Below are 16,892 nucleotides of genomic sequence, written 5' to 3'. Positions count from 1 at the left end.
GAAAACACATCATCCACAATGTCTAAAACAGGGGGAATGGCTAAAGGCTTGTGCTGAGGGAGAAGAAGGAAATCCCTGACCCTCTTTGTTGATTCTGAGAAGTCCTGACTCTCCCAGTGAAAAATGCTCTCTCAAAGTATGCAAGGTTTCTCCAAAAGAATAATCCTCAGGAGGAGATGCAGATGGAATAGACTCCTCAGTGTCAGAATCCTCATAAGGAGGTATAGATAATTCCTGATCAGAAGAGGAATCAGAAGAAATAGAAACCTCATCTGAAGATTCATAATCAGTGTCTTGCCTAGGCCTCTTATCAAGAGGGGGATGGGTGCCCCTGATCAAGGTAAAAAGGTCTTCAGCCATTTTGATCATCTGTTTTTTAGGCATAGAGGCCCGTGCACATGGTTCATGCATCATTTTTTTAGTTTTAGAAGTTGCTTTTGTCTTTGGTTTTGCAGCTGTCATCAGTTTGATATACAAATGTTGAGGTCTGAATACACCCTCAGAAGCCGGTGCCTGCTCAGCGGCTCTGGACCCTTCTGAGGGAGATACATCCGTCAGTCCAATACCTTGAGTAACTAGTGGCATGCTGGACTCCACATGGGTGTTGGTAGAAGCCTGCGACTCAAAGGTAGCGGGTATCAGGGGCTGCGAAAGAACCTCACTGAGTACCGGAGAACCAGCGACTGGCTTAGGAGAAGCTTCGTCATCGGTTTTGGATCTCGACTGCCTTTCTCTGTCCTTTTCTTTGCGTTTTTTATGTACTCCAGTAGTCAGATTGCTATCCGATGACATTTCTGGGTAGTTAAATCTTTTTCCAAAATACTTTGATGCAAAAATATATCGGCGCTTAATAGTGCGTTGGTTAAATCTAGCACAAAACTGACAGCCAGGCACATTTTGATCAGGGCCTAGGCAAGGAATACAGTATAAATGGAAATCCTTATGAGGTATTTGTGTCCCACAAGTAACACAATTATTAACTTTTTCTGACATCGGTAAAAAGCAAGAAAAATGTTTCCCCAAAGGGGTACTTAGCTTTAGTGAAGACTTTGGTTCTGAAACTCAAACTTGAATATTTCAGTAGTCGGACGACCACCACTTGTGAAATGCTTCTGCTTCAGGCAATGCACAGCAAGAAAGACTAAAGAAAATGGTGTCGGCTGCATGTTTTATACCCCTGATGACCTGACAACATGGAAGAGAAGACAGCAACTGACGCAGGACCCAAGACTTTGGAATTCAGGCCGACTGAGGGCAACCTGCCAGCAGATTACCCAAATGTAATGACTGCAACAGTGAAACATGAAGAACATCTTGTACTTGTGTGACATGCACCTCAAATGATGGTATACTTATGAATAACAACATTTCTATTGCTGAAGTAGAAGAAATTTCTGATGTACTATGCAAATTGATCATGCACCACACAGATAGCCCATAAGTAACACTGTCTGCATCAGATATTATCTGTGTAACTATTTTATTTTTCACTGTCACTAAGTGAATGTCATGTCCCACAGTTGTGGACTAGATGTCTCCTGTGTACCTCCATAGCTGTACAATATGCATAAGCCTACTGGAAGGGTTGCCTTGCTACTACCATTGGCTGGCATGCCAGTATAGGTAATGGATGTGGCATTTGTGCACCAGACCCAAGCATTATTATTTTAGATAGAATGCAGCAGGCAGTAAACATCCTGCATGTGGTAGAAAGGTCACACTGAAGGTCACCCCAAGTTTCATCCAGGGAGCAGAAACAGGCTTTGAACAGGTCAAACATTCAGTTAATGACTATCCATGTCTGGGCCAGAGCAGATTTGTAGTGCTCCTCAGCAGCTCTCTAGAGATTATGGACTGAAATCATTAGTCAAGATATGAGTGAATAGCCTGTACCACCTGCAAAACAAATCAGGGAAAGGACCCATAACAAAAAACAGGATGTTGATTACTCTATACTATCTATACCACTCTGCAGATACTGAAATACATATAGTTAGGAATATTAAAATACTTTGCACTTATCAACTGGATGACCCTGAGGAATCCTGCTATGCAGGAAGAGGGAGTACAGTTAGCTTGTATATCAAATATTAGAACCACGGGCACTGCCAGGATGATGGGCCAACGTGTTGCTGATGTACCTCATGCATCGCCTGCTACTTGCTTTTTGATGGAAGGTATCCCTTCCTCTTCCAGGTCAGCCACCTCATGTGGTCCAGATGGGGCGCTAGTGGCAACATGGGTGCAGTCTATTGTACTATACACCTCAGGAAAGTATGCCACCCATAGAAGGAATATATGGTACTGGATTGGTCCTGATGTGATACCAGGGACTAGAGGTGCAGATGTACATGTGTCAAGAGTATGTCAAAGAACTGTTGAAATATCCTCAAGGTAGAAGCCGGTAAGATGCCCAACATGCCCTTAGTTTATCTCTGAGAGGTCCCCATAACAAGTATAGTGAGGGCTATATATATCTTGGTATCCACATGTATAGAAAGGAATTGCATCCCCCATTTCCCCTCTGTGGGACTTACAAAATAACTAAAGCCCTTAGTATGTTCTTGTCGATTCTAAATCTATCCAAAGTTAATGATCAGCAAAATTCTGATGGGTCGGTCTTTTTCTATATCTTTTTATTGTCCAGTAAGCACCTCTGAGAGCACCTGGCTTTTCAGTGAACAAGATGAGCATCACAGAATGAGAAACAGCCAAGCTAACAGGAAATGCAAACATCTCTGCAGATGGGTAAGTAGATGAAAAGGCTGTAACTTTTCTTGTTATAAGCCTTCTGCACATGGTACAAATGTGCATTAAAAAGCAACTATGATTCACACAAAGGCAGGAATGAGGTCTTAATTTGCATAAGGAAGTTACAGATTTTCACCAATTCTTCATTTTACATCTAATTATACCTTCATTTGCATACTACTTTCTCAGACTACCTGAAACTGCTGCACCTAAGTGCATCTGGTGTATCTGAATAGTTCTTAGCTGTGTTTAGGTAAAGCCAGTCAAATTCCTCCGATGTCTAAACACATTGACTATAAGGTCCCTATGTCTCTGAAGTCTGTCCCATGTGGAAGGGGATTGATTCAATATGTACTTATGTGTTTAACTTTAGCTTCTTTAATTGTTCTTTTTTGAGATTCCTGTTCTTACAACTTAAAAATGTGGCTCACGCAAAAGGTTATTGCTTTTATTTACCATGTGCTATTTTTAAAGAAATACATTTTTTCTGTGGTTTCAAATTTGCTTGTGTTTATTTGATTCTGAAAGAGGACTCTAGCTTGAGCCCTACTTGATAATTAAGTGTGGACCACCTTTCACTTGGCATATAGTCACCTCTAGCAACTTGTGGGCATGGCCAGGAGAGGCTTGCGTACAGCTGAGTAAGTAAACACAATGCTTCAGAAGTCCTACAGTTTGCTGTACCTGGACAGCATAGTAGATGTACTGCACATGAAAGCATAACTCCACATACCAATATTACAGCAGTTCTTAAATTCTTTAGATATTGACTGAAGATTTATTAGCTAGATGGGGTATATTTGTTTTGGATTAACTTACCACTGACATGTGTAATTCTCATAAAGGAAAAACACTTATGTAAGCACAATTTAAATGGTATAATAATGCTGTAGAATATTCCATTTACTACACATCAAGGAAACCCAACTAGGGATGTGTGCCAGAGGAATCACTCAAACACTCCTTCAGCTAAAAATATCAGAGACCACATAAGGAATGATGCACATCAGTAGGAGACAGACAGACAGATGATGTAAGGTAAATGAGAACAATACACCAGACAGAGAGAGAGAGAGAGACAGCGAAACTAACTACTAATGTATTTTAGGAAGAATAAGAAGATGTGGCACTGATTGAGCTGCTGAATTAGTTGTGTAACTTTATAATTTACAAGTTTTCAGTAAAGATTTACATTGCGGCTGGTAAGCTTTCTGTTTATTAATCATTTTTATACAGTATCTATTCTAACAAGTTTTAAGGCATCTCACCTCTACATAGTAAAACATTATGCAATGCATTAGTAGGCAATGAAATATCATTGCACCATTAAAAAATATTTTGCAAAACAGGTTGATTGATAATGACAAAAATAAATTCTGACTTTGCTTTATTATTATTATTATTATTATTACTATCACTATTAAGGAAAATAAATGTTAATATAGTCCCTGTCATCTTACATGCAAGATATTGTTTAATGCAGTTCTGGGATATAACTAATAGTAAAATATTTCCTTGTCACTAAGTATTGACTCTTATTTCTGGAACTGAAATAAGACAGCAGACTGAAATGAAGTCACTTTGCCTTCTTACACAGATTTAATATCCTTTATTACCGCTATGCTGTTGCCATGATATTTGCTGTTAATGAGATAAACAGAGATCCTCACCTACTACCAAACCATACATTGGCATATGTGCTGTATGACTCTTGCTATACAGAAGTAAGAGCCCTGGCGATAACAATGAGATTGTTATCTGGTGAGAAGAAGGCCCCAAATTACCACTGTGGGAGTGAATTATGGCCCATAGCTGTCCTTGGAGACTCACCATCAACATCTTCTGTCATAATGGCAAGGATACTGGGAGTTTACCGTTATCCGCAGGTAGGAAGTATAAAACATTAATGTTTCTTTTAAAATTTTTCATATGTTTCAGTCATAATGATGAAAGATATAGGCAAACAAATGATATATTTCATTAGACTAACCTAAATGGACAAAGAAAGATATTCAGACTTTCTGATTACATAATCCCTTCCTGTTGTACTGATGCATTTCCTTTATGTTTTTTTTTTTTGGGGGGGGGTGAAGGTATTGCATTTATCTCTTTGTCTAATCTTTTTTAAAATACTTATGAAAGGGTAAAAGGTGATATCACTTCCAGTGGAGTATATTGCTTAAGTATACTGTTTATTATCTGAATGGTTCAAGTGCTTACTATGTCCTCTGATTTTATTTAGAGCCCTGATATTATGGTCTCATGTTTTACTTCTTTTATGAGACATAAGTAAAGGTATATCATGGTAGTTGATACAGGTCATTAAGTAAAACGTGGGTTTGGAGGTATACACTCTTGAGCCTTCCACATAATGTACAAAGAGTTTTGAGCACAATGCCACCAAGTAGATCTCACTACTTTTTTCTATTGCTGTTTCTAAGCATGACTCAGCAGCTTTTAAATACATATTTGGAATCTTATACTGAAGATTATAAATCAGAACTGTTGACTTTATCATCATCATCATCATTACCATCATCAATACAAATGACTAATAATACACAGGCTTACACTAAAACATGATGAGGCATGACTGTTCACCATAGTAAACACTTTAGAGCAAATTGGAAATACTTACACAAAAGCAAAAAAAAAAAAAATATTACAAAATGATGGGCTGGTTATCTGTCTCTATATCAGCATGCATATCTCATTTTAACTGGAAGATAATTGTACTTTATGCATTTCACCTAATTGTTTATACCACATCCCATGTATGTCAAACCTAGTCTTTCATAAATATATTACTCCTGAGCCAGATCCATATACATCTTTTGAGGTAGGTAATTAGTAACACCTTCCTCCTAAGGATGGTCTCCCTGTTCAAATGTTGGCACATCTAACGTCGAATGCTAACACACCCTGCCAAAAATAAATAAATAAATTTGAGGAGAAGAGCAAATCTGAAATTTCACTCTTCTCTTTTAATTTTTGTTTTTTTTGCAGAAGGGCAATGCACCACCACCACCAAACTCAAATAAACCAACTCCATAACATACACTGGAGAAAATGAAATATTTTCAGAAATGTCAGTCTTAGCCAAGTAAGTCATTTTTTTTGGCAATTCAGTCTCCATATTACAAGACATGCTAAAGCAGGTCACAACATTTCAAATGGTTAACCCCAAGATGTTCTGTTTACAAAATAACTTTACTTTATTCAATTTCATTCACTAGTAAATGGCTTCCCTTTCTTCTGATGGGTCTACAGAGTTCAGTTTTCCAGTTATTGCTTTTCAAACAGCTAACACTGCAAGGAAAATGCTTCCCTTAACCACTGGGTTGCACTGTCATAGTCACTGACATAAGTGTTTCTAATAGTGGCAATATTTCCTCAAACCACAGATGGTACCATTAAAATTTATCAGCTTTCCTCAAAACCAAAACAATATTCCTAAGTTCTCAAAACTCTTTTATCACATGTCTGTCAGTGTGTTTGCACATTTGGAAACGTCTCCCTCAGTCTTTTTGATATATATAAAATATCGTGCAGAAACGTTCACATAAATATTTCAAAATAGTGACCATTACCATATCATATAGAAAATGAATTCTGACAATAAACATGTATCCCACATGTTTTTTTAAATAAACTTCTACTTTTAAGAACTGCTCCAATTTCGGACACTTATCTTCATCTTTAAGATTTACTTCCTTTAGCACCATATTTATTTATTTATTGTTTTATGTTTGTTTACTAGGAAAGTCTAACTGGACTGTGCAAGACCCTATTTCAGCAGAAGCCTAGGAGGAAAAGCTCTAGCTATAAAAAATGAACAAAATGAACAGTGATTAATCAAAAATACATAGCATTATGATTATAGCCAACTTACTAATCTTTTCATATTTGTGTCTTACCCACACCTTTCACCAATAGCAACAGTATCTTGAGAGGTGCTTTCATATTCTACACTGTTTATCCATGCCCATTACCTGTCAGATACTCCAGAAATGCACACTTATGCTATATTAGCTTTCAAAAAGGTCAATCTTCTTCAACCTTCAATTGCCCCAAATATATCACTATTATTTTTATCTTTTTAATGTCTAACAGCTCTTTCTCCTGGTATTTCCATTTTGCTATCATATTTTGGCAGTACATAATTCATCCACCTGTGGACCCCGTGTTTATTTATAAATTTGTTATAAAGATAGAACTTGTTTTTTAGCATTCAATAACATTCTAATCTGCATATTTAATCCCCAAATTGCATACATTTCAAAATGCTCATAATTTTCTATCATTAAGTTCATAATTATTTTCTACTTTGCTTTGGGAATTGAAAGAAGATTCAGCTCTTTCATCTGTTCAGCCTCAAAATATCATTTATTTCCAAGTGCATTCAATCCTTCAATTTCCTTTGGCAATTATATTGTTCTAACCCAGTATAGATTTGCCTCCATTCCACATATAATCCTGCAGCATATTCTTACTAATAAAAAGAACACCTTTGGTCCACAACTAGTGAAACCAGGGATTTAGAAAATGGATGCACTGGTTGGGATGTACAGATACTTTAATCCAAATTGACTTTAATGCTTTCATCGCACAATTTTAAAAAACTTTCTTGGTACTAATCATCACATCACCACACTTCATTTAAATATGCACGTAAAAAGTCAGGTACATCACATTAAATATTTAGAAATCATTAAACAATGGCACAGTGTAGTTAAAACCAGTTCATTAACAAGATAATAAATGACACACTTTTCTAAAAAACATACATACAGATCATTTACATATACATGACTTAAAATGCAACAAATTAATTTTAAGAAACTTTTATCTAGGTGAATGTGCTTCTAAATGCATCTGATGTTCAAATGTTAATTAAGTCCAGGTGGAATGCTTGAATTCAATAAAATCTTCCAATATAATTCTCTCCTTTTTAAGGCCTTATGACAATCTCCTTTCTTTATGATAACTGTATATGATCAATTTCAAAAAACAAAATCTTCTTAAAATTGGAACATCTTAAAGTATGGTTAAATAAGGCATTCTTATCATGTTTAGTTTTAATAGAATATAAGTGCTTCTATATGTGCTTAGACAATTTCCCTACATAATAACTTTCGTAATTGAAATATACCATAATGTAAACTATACCAAAGGTATTACACATGTAATGTCCCCTTACTCCATATGTTCTATTTAAAATACTATTAAATATGTTTAAATTTGTGCCTATGAATATATATATATATATATATATATATATATATATATATATATATATATATATATATATATATATATATATACATATGTATATAGCTCTACATAGTTATATATATTTATATATATATATATATATATATATATATATATATATATATATATATACATATACACATATACATCAGACACCATTTACATCAACCGCATTTAATGTTGCCCTTTTGTCTTTTACTTTCTACTTAATGTTAACATCTTTATTCTAATTAAGTTTTTGTACTCTTATTTTTCTTGAACACTAAATTGGGAACACTTCCTAACATAGCATATAAATCCTCATTCTCTTGTAAAATTTTCCAATCAGCAGTCAATACTACTTTAATACTACTACTGTCAATTGACATGCTAGCAAAAATTAACACGTATATTTTATTTTATTCTCAGACATATCTATGTATCTCTCCATTCTAAACCTCTTAATATCGGCTGTAACTTTGTCAATACACGAGTCATGAAAACATTTTTCTTGAAACATCATTTTAATTGCTTACATTCCATTTCAAAATCACTTTCATCAGTTGTTAATCTGGTAAGTTTAATGGCTTTCCCTTTAATCACATTATGTTTCATATTAAAAGAATGTTTGTTAGTATAGTGGATGTAGTTTTTCACATATGTAGATTTCTGTAAAATGTTTGAATTAAATTTTTATTTTTGTTATCCATAGTCATGTCTAGAAAATTTATATTATTACCATTAGTACCTGCAGTGAACTTTAAAAAAATTCAGTACCAGAATTTAACTTTCTCATAAAGTCTTGCATTTCTACAACACTGCTTGTCCAGATGAATATTAAATCATAAATAAGTCATTTGTAAAAGCAAACCTTTATACAAACAGATGTAGCTTATACAAAAAATCAATTTCCCACCAACCGAATAACTGCCCCCATAGCTACCTTTGTGAGTTGGTGGTAATATTCATAGTCAAATATGAAAAAAATATATATTTTAGGAACTATATACAAAATGAAACACACAGACCATATTGTGTTAACTTCATTATTACTCAAATTTAATTGCATTTTTAAATATAATCTTACATATTCCATCCTTAGTTGTTGTGGGATTCAGGTGGGTAAACTAACAATGTCCACTGTGAACATAATCATTTTGTGTGCTTGAAAATTATATATTTTAAACAATTTAAAAAGTCCTAGAAATCTTTGATATAGTTTTGTACTAAATGATTCAATAACAGCTACCATGATCAGAGGTTCAGTTTTCCCTCCTAGACTTTAGGTCTATTTTTTTTAATCCTTATAAGTTCTGGATGTACCAAACAATGTACCTAATTTTTCAACTATTAACAACCAAAAAAATAATAAAATCAATCTTGTTACAATAACTTTAAGATACTATTATCAACTTTCTTGTAAGCTAGTGTGATAAATTCATAATCACCTTTGTTATATTTATGAGATACATTTAATAATTTTTACAACACATTCTTTTAAATTTCCCAATCCATAACCACAGTTTCACTTCCTTTATCAGATTTCATAAATCTTACATTGTCTATATATTGCAGCTCCCTTGATGCTTTCCTTTCCTCACATCCTAAATTAAATAATCTATTTTTACAGGTTTATCTAAAAGAATCCTCAAATCATTTGTACATACTTGCTGAAATGTTTTTAAAGTTGGAGTGAGGAGTGGATTGATTGAACTTTTCTTATTAAAGATGTCACAACTTTGTTGTTTACAATTCAAAAACAAATTGTAAAGATTCATGCATCATGTAAATAGATGGAGTAAAATAATCGATTTTACCAATTCCGCTTTAGTGGGCAGAATAAATGTGAATCCTTATTTACGTACTGAATCTTGTGCTGAAGATAATTCTACTCCTTCTAAATTAAAAATATACATTCTTACTTCTTCTAAAACATCTGTGTTGCTTTATATCTGCATTGATTGTGTGCACTCCTGTAGTTTTGGTGTTTGAAATGCTGTTATAATCTTTCTGCAGTCAAATTGCTGGCAGTCATCTCTGCTCATCATGATGATTGATCAGCTAATCTTTCCAACCACCTCAGCAGAGGTGAATATAAAAAAAATGTCATCAGCAGTATTATCATACTCCATGTCTACAGAATCATTAGTATCCACTGAATGAAAATGATGTTTAGCAGGATTCCCTTTTGGAGTGGGATATTAGAGAGACAAAGAAAAATTTGAATGGAAGTGAAAAAGAGAAGAAGAGGCAGATGTAAAATATTTTGAAGAATAGGCTAAAACTGTGATAAAGTACTGATTATAACAGATTGGAAATCACAAATTCACTCCTGAGGAGGCACCCATGTCTCCTATGAACAGCGACAGTCTAAAAAATAAATCAAAACACTGCTTGCTGACCCTTGTTATACTTACCCTAGGGGTAATAAATTGGGTAAAATCTAAATAAAACATGTTAGTATTGTAATGACTCTTCACCTGCTAAGTTAGTAATCTCCTCTGAACTTATACAGATCTTTATTCTTCCTATGTCTTTTTCACACTTGACTACAGTTTTAATATGTTGGTCCAACTTGGTGAAAACATTTTTTAAGTCCATAGAAAAAGTATTAAAATCCTCATGTTGACGGATAATGTATTCTGTTTATTAATTTCCATTGCTAGTTCAGTAATTTTCTTCTAATTATGTTCATCGGAATATTAAGAAGGATAAGACTCACTAAATTAAAAAATTCCTGAAGTTCCAAATAAAACAGGCCTGTAACTGTTAACCCATTTAGGAACTTAAACACTCTTAGACCCTTAGGCACTCACTGAGTTCTCATGCATTCTTCAAAAAAATTTCATAATACAAGGACTTGAACTTAAACAAGTCCTTTTTAAATTTGGTAATGTGAATTTAATATCATTTTATTTATATGTTTACTCTCATTTGTTTACTGGGAAAGTCCCACTGCATCCAAAAGTACTTGTTTTAAGCAGATGGCTGGGGAAAAAAGATCCACATACAGTAAATGATAGACATATGCAAGAGTAAATACTTCATAACATAAAGAAAAAATCCAAGAACAAATATTCATATCATAAGGAAAAAATGCATAAGAACACTTGTCCTGTTCCTCTTTCAAATACTCCATACTAACATGAAAAGACTTTAGATGACCATTATTAATTCAACCAAAACTGATAACTTTTTTCATATAAAGGTAACAAGTTAACTGAAGCCATCAAATTCTTCCTGACATCCGTCAGGGCAACGTACCACTCACCCTTTCCAAATTATCCATTGGGCAGTGTGCTGCTCAACCTTTTTTGAATAAACAGCGTCCAACTCACGTATTATCAAGCAGCGTCCAGCAACTCACTTAATCACTTAACTCAATACCATCAACACCATCACTTACAGTGGGAACAGAAGAGGGCAATTTTGTCCTTCTTCTCCACCCAAATAAATCACCATAACAAAAAGGGGGGAGGGAGGGTCACAAACTCACACCAAAATGTGACACTACTTCCCCTACAACAAGAATATAACAGCTAAGGCCCTTCCTAACTCTACCTCACTTCCCTTAACCCCTTAACATCCAAAGGCAAACTAACCTAACACCATCCCCCACTCTGGAATCATAGATAAACTTACTAAGTTGGGCATTAATCCCTATGTCACCCAATGGGTTGCTAAATGGCTTACTGATAGAACCCACACTGTAAAAGTAGCCGACTCCAAATCCAGCTCCAGACAAGTGACAAGTGGAGTACCTCAGGGTTCAGTCCTGGGGCCGCTCTTGTTTGGCATCTACTTCTCTGAAGTACAGGTCAACACTAAGGGACTCTGGCTAACAAAGTTTGCAGATGACTGCAAACTGGGAGCCATTATTGAATCCCCAAATGATGTGGATACTCTACAAAAGGGCCTTACAGAAACAGATGCTTGGTGCCAGAGCCATGGGCTCAAGCTCAATGCCAAGAAATGTATTGTTATCCCCTTTGGGAAAAAACATGTATCCATGAATTACCATATAGGTGGCAGTACACTAAACACAGAAAGTGTGATAAGAGACTTAGGGACACAGGTGGACAGTGGTCTCACCTTCGATAACCACATTGCCACAACAGTCAGGAAATCCTTCTATGCGGCACACCTCATCACGAAGGGCTTTTCATCCAGAAAAAAGGAGGTCATTGTCCCACTGTATTCATCCCTCATTAGACCCATTATAGAATACAACGCCCCATTTGGTATGTACCTCTCAAGACATCTGCAACAACTGGAAAGGCCTCAGAAATACCTCACTAAAAGAATCACAGGCCTAAAGCAGATGCCCTACGCTGACCGCCTTAAAAAACTCCAGCTATACTCTGTCGCATATCGTCTACTCAGAGGCGATCTCTGCTTAACATATAAGGCCATGTCAAACCCAGAGCTGTTGGACATGCTACACTTAAAGAAATCCCAATCCCTCAGAGTTACATGCTCCAGGGATCTAAACCTTGTCATCACAATAAACAAAACATGCTGGAGGGATAGGTTCCTGACCCAGAGACTCCCCAGACTCTGGAATAGATTGCCCATACATGTCAAGCAGAGTGCCTCTTTGGACCTCTTCAAGAGGAACCTTGACGATTGGATGGGAGAAAGGAAATTCACCCCAGGGATCACGTCAGTCGCCCTGCTAGACAGGGGTCCAGGAAAGTAAATAATGTGGGAAGAAAGAGCCAGGGAATTGTTATGGCTAGGCTTGTATAGGCCCTAGGGCTGATAGCCTAGTACCAACCTATGAACCTATGAACCTATGAACTTAAAATTATGTGTAACCTTTATCCCCTTTATACACTCACACCCCCATTTCACCTATTCTAATCTCCCAAAGAGGGACATGGACAAATTGGTTTGTCCCAAACCTCATTTGTCCCAGTCCCCTTTCAAATAATCCATACTAACACCAAAAATCATTTGATGACCTTTATTAATTCAACTTTTTTCATATAAAAGTAACAAGTTAACTGAAGGCATCAGATTCTTCCTGGCATCCATCAGGGCAGTGTACCCACTCACCCTGTCCAAATCATTCATCAGAGCAGCATAACTACTCACCCTGAACAAATCATCCATCGGGGAAGCATACCAACTCATCCTGTCCATTTCATCCATCAGGTAGTGCACCTGGACACTCTTTCTGAATAAGCAGCGTCCAACTTACTTACTATCAAGCAGTGTCCAACAACTCACTTGATCCCAGAACTCAATACCATTGACATCATCACCTAGAGGGGGAACAGAAGAGGGCAATTCTGTCCCACTTCTCTGCCCACCAGGCTGACCCCAGGCTGTTCTCCCTCTTCTAAGATAACTTTTACCAAACCCTATAAAAACAATTTTAAATGTACATTAAATAAATCTAAACCAACATCACTCAAGTGCACCCCATCAGATAGAAACCAAGCACAATCTCTGTCCTTAAAGTCCCTATGGCCGATCGTGGACATACCTAAAGTTCCAAACTGCCAAGCCAACCTCTGATTAACAAACCTCTGAACCCACTGCAAAGCCTGACAACTGACAGCATTCCTCCAGCTCTTAGGTGGCACTACCTCCGACCATACTATACACATACCAGGGCATAGAATCTGTAGTGTACACAAATCATTGGTTATCTTATCCACCAACTGTTTCTTAGAAAGAATTCCTAAATCATTACCCCTTAAGTGTACCAGCAATATCCATGGAAAACCTAATCATAACGTTACCACTTCAACTTCCTGCATAAGTTGAGCAGACCTAAGGCCTCTAACCCCATGCCAAGTGACCATCCAACCTAAACAAGACAACCCCAAATTCTTTCCATCCATTCTAACTGCTGCCCTTTTCTCAGCCCAATGGATACAGGAATAGCCCAAGATGACAATCTGATTTCCTAAAAGAGACAAAAAAAATAATTAATACAATGAATTTCTTTATCTAATATACAATAAAAAGGCATTAGAAGACCACCTTCCTACTCTAACCTCAATGGATCTGCCTTCCCTTGCCAAATTTGAAGCCCTACCAATATGAAAGGACTGAGCTGCAAACCTCTCAGCTGGAAAACCCATGGACCAAAGCACCCTCCTTATGACTTGTACAAACCAACCTCTTGGTGCCATCCTGCCATCTGACAAACGAAAAACCAAATCCTGTGGATCCACAACTCAAAGCCAATGTAATTCCTTAGCCAAACACATTGGACAAAGCTCGACATTCCTGTCTTTCCTGAGCACGTTTTCCAACTGATCTGTTTTAGACCTTCGCAACCCAGTGTGTAATGCTCCAGAACATGTCATTACATCCCTCCAACTAACAACCTTAGCAACTCAGACACCAAATTTTTTTCAAAATACAACCACACACACAAAGTAACCCACATAACATAATCCACTGATTCCCCTTGCAGTAAGTCCAAACCCCTTAATAAAACTTTCAAATTCTGTTTCTTCAATGGCCATCCCATATCTCTATGCTCTCCATCCACTCTTCCCCATCCTCTCAACATACGCCCCACCGTCCACAACTTTGTGACATCATGCAATCCAGTCACCTGCACAAATATACTAATTGCAGCCAAATCTACCTTAACCATTTGTAAAGCCTTATTTTGCCTCCAAGCTCGAGCAAAGTAATAAAGCAGCAGCTCCTCCAACCAAACCCATTCTTTCTCCGGCAATTGTAAAGCAAATTCATCGAAATCGTAAAGGGATCTCCCATATGCCTTTCTAGCAGACACCTCCCAAGATTGTTAGACCAAACTCCTGGTTACCTCAACCCAAGATGCCACATCTCATCTGGCAGCACTACCGATACCTCCTCTGCCCCTGGAGCCAACTGATGAAATCTGGAAAACTGAAATTGGGGCAAACTATCAGCAATTGCATTGCTCACCCTTAGCACATGCACCCCTGTGAATGAAAAATTAATTATCAAACTCTGCATACCAACTTACATAAAATTAGCAACAACAATTCCGATTTTGCAGTGTTTGTCTGTAATACCCGCACCACAGCCATGTTATCCAAATGGAAAATTACCCTCTTCCCCTGCAGCCTGTCCTTCAAAACCACTGATTTTGCCCAAATTGGCATCAACTCTAAAAATGCAGCATCCCTCTTCCACTCCTAATTCCAGTCTAACAGCCACTGGGCTGACAACCATTGTCCTCTGAAATACGCCCTCATTCCCATACCCCCTGCTGCATCTGTGAACAACTGCAGATCCTCTTGCCCAACCCAATCTGTCTGCCAAAAAGAAATCGCATTGAACTGCTCCAGAAAGGATAACTAAGGAACGTAGTCTGCCTACACCAACTTGTTAACCCTAACCCAATGGTGTTTGCTCTACCCCCTTTTGAACTAAAAGGCCACTGACCTACTGAATGTACACCTTTGATGCACTTCCCAGCATGCAAAGTTGAAAAGCCCTAACAATTCCAAAATTATCTGAATCCACACTTAATCCTTGTCCATGACTGCCCCAATCTTCACCTTCAATCTTTCTATCATATCCATAGACAAACAAAAACAACCCCTGTTCTGCATCCACTAATAAACCCAAGAAATCCAAGGCTTTCACCGAGCCTTCCAATTTATGCTTGGCCAAGGGAACCCCCAACTCATCAAACATCCCCAAGAATTCTTGCAACCCTTCCTGCACTCCTTCCGAACCCTCCCCAACTAACAAAAGATCATCTAAGTTATGTACAGCCTTCTGCATACTCACCCACTGCTGCCACATCCAGTGAAGCACTGCACTGAATTTCTCAAAAGTTGCACAGGCTACCGAGCAGCCCATATGCATAACCTAGTCAAAATAGAATTTGTTTCCCACTACCATGTCTAATAACAGCCATTCCCTTCTCTGAGTGGCAGCAGTCGAAAGGCAGATTCAGTATCTACCTTCACAAGCCATGGATGCTGGAAACTCCTGAATAACTTTCACAACATCATCCAAAGATGCATAACTAACCTTAGCATCCTCAACTGCAATGAAATCATTAACAGAGCTCACTCTCAGATATGACAAATGGTGAATCAGACTGAACTCACCAGCCAATTTCTCTGGCACTAAATCCAATGGAGAAAGCTTAAAAGTCTCAAAGGAAGGGCTGTCAAAGGGTCCCAACAACCTACCAGCATGCCTCTCCTTCTCCACCAACTTCAGTAAAATGTCCTCCTTACCCCGTACCGATCACAAATTCCTACAAACCCTCCCATCCCCCACCACCCTGGATTTAATGGAACCCCCCCCCTAGAAAATCCCTTTAGTATCTTCTCCTTAAAAGAAATCTGGAAAATGTTGCAGCATGCAAGGCAAAACATCCAGCTTAACGGGGGGATGTGACTTCCCCCCTACCCCTAGCCTCCCTGAAGGACACTCCACTCTGTGATCCTCAAAAATTACATCTACCCTCATGCTCTGAATCCTCTGGGAGGAAAGAAAACCCTCATTTAGTGACGTAGAGTTTGCAGCAATAGCATTAAACTCCCACTGCTCACACTGCACAGCTGGATGACTCCCCTAGCATTTTGAACAGACATGCAAGAACTTGTACCCTACCCATGAACAACTTCCCGCATTAAAAGTCCAACACATGCCTCCCCCTTCTCCCACCTTTCTGCCTCTAGCACTCCACCCATAACTGCTCATCATAGTACACCAACAGATATCTGGGTGCTGCACCTCCACCTTCCACTTTCAAAACCTCTAGCCATACTACAGCCAAGCATTCCCAGGCCAAAAATGCTGAGCCTCTTGAATAATGAGAAAGTAACTGAACAGTGGCAATGCCAACATTGCATCCTTTTCCAACATAACTGCCATGTAGTAAACAAAACCGAATACCCAGATATCCCATG

At 37.6% G+C, this 16,892-nt stretch overlaps 1 protein-coding gene across 1 annotated transcript in view; it reads left to right on the top strand.

Moving 5' to 3' along the window:
* Window positions 1-16,892, top strand: part of LOC122814113 (extracellular calcium-sensing receptor-like) — a 103,986-nt gene that overhangs the window by 14,711 nt on the left and 72,383 nt on the right. Inside the window, exon 3 of the mRNA XM_044086727.1 lies at window positions 4,349-4,637. Coding sequence (XP_043942662.1) covers window positions 4,349-4,637 — 289 coding nt within the window. The remainder of the gene's footprint in view (window positions 1-4,348; window positions 4,638-16,892) is intronic.

The sequence above is a fragment of the Protopterus annectens genome, chromosome 10.part0 (assembly GCF_019279795.1).
Source record: "Protopterus annectens isolate FY-2018-M chromosome 10.part0, PAN1.0, whole genome shotgun sequence".
In the NCBI taxonomy this organism is placed as follows: Eukaryota; Metazoa; Chordata; order Ceratodontiformes; family Protopteridae; genus Protopterus; species Protopterus annectens.
The sequence above is the reverse complement of the archived record's forward strand: the minus strand, read 5'-3'. Positions and strand labels throughout refer to the sequence as shown.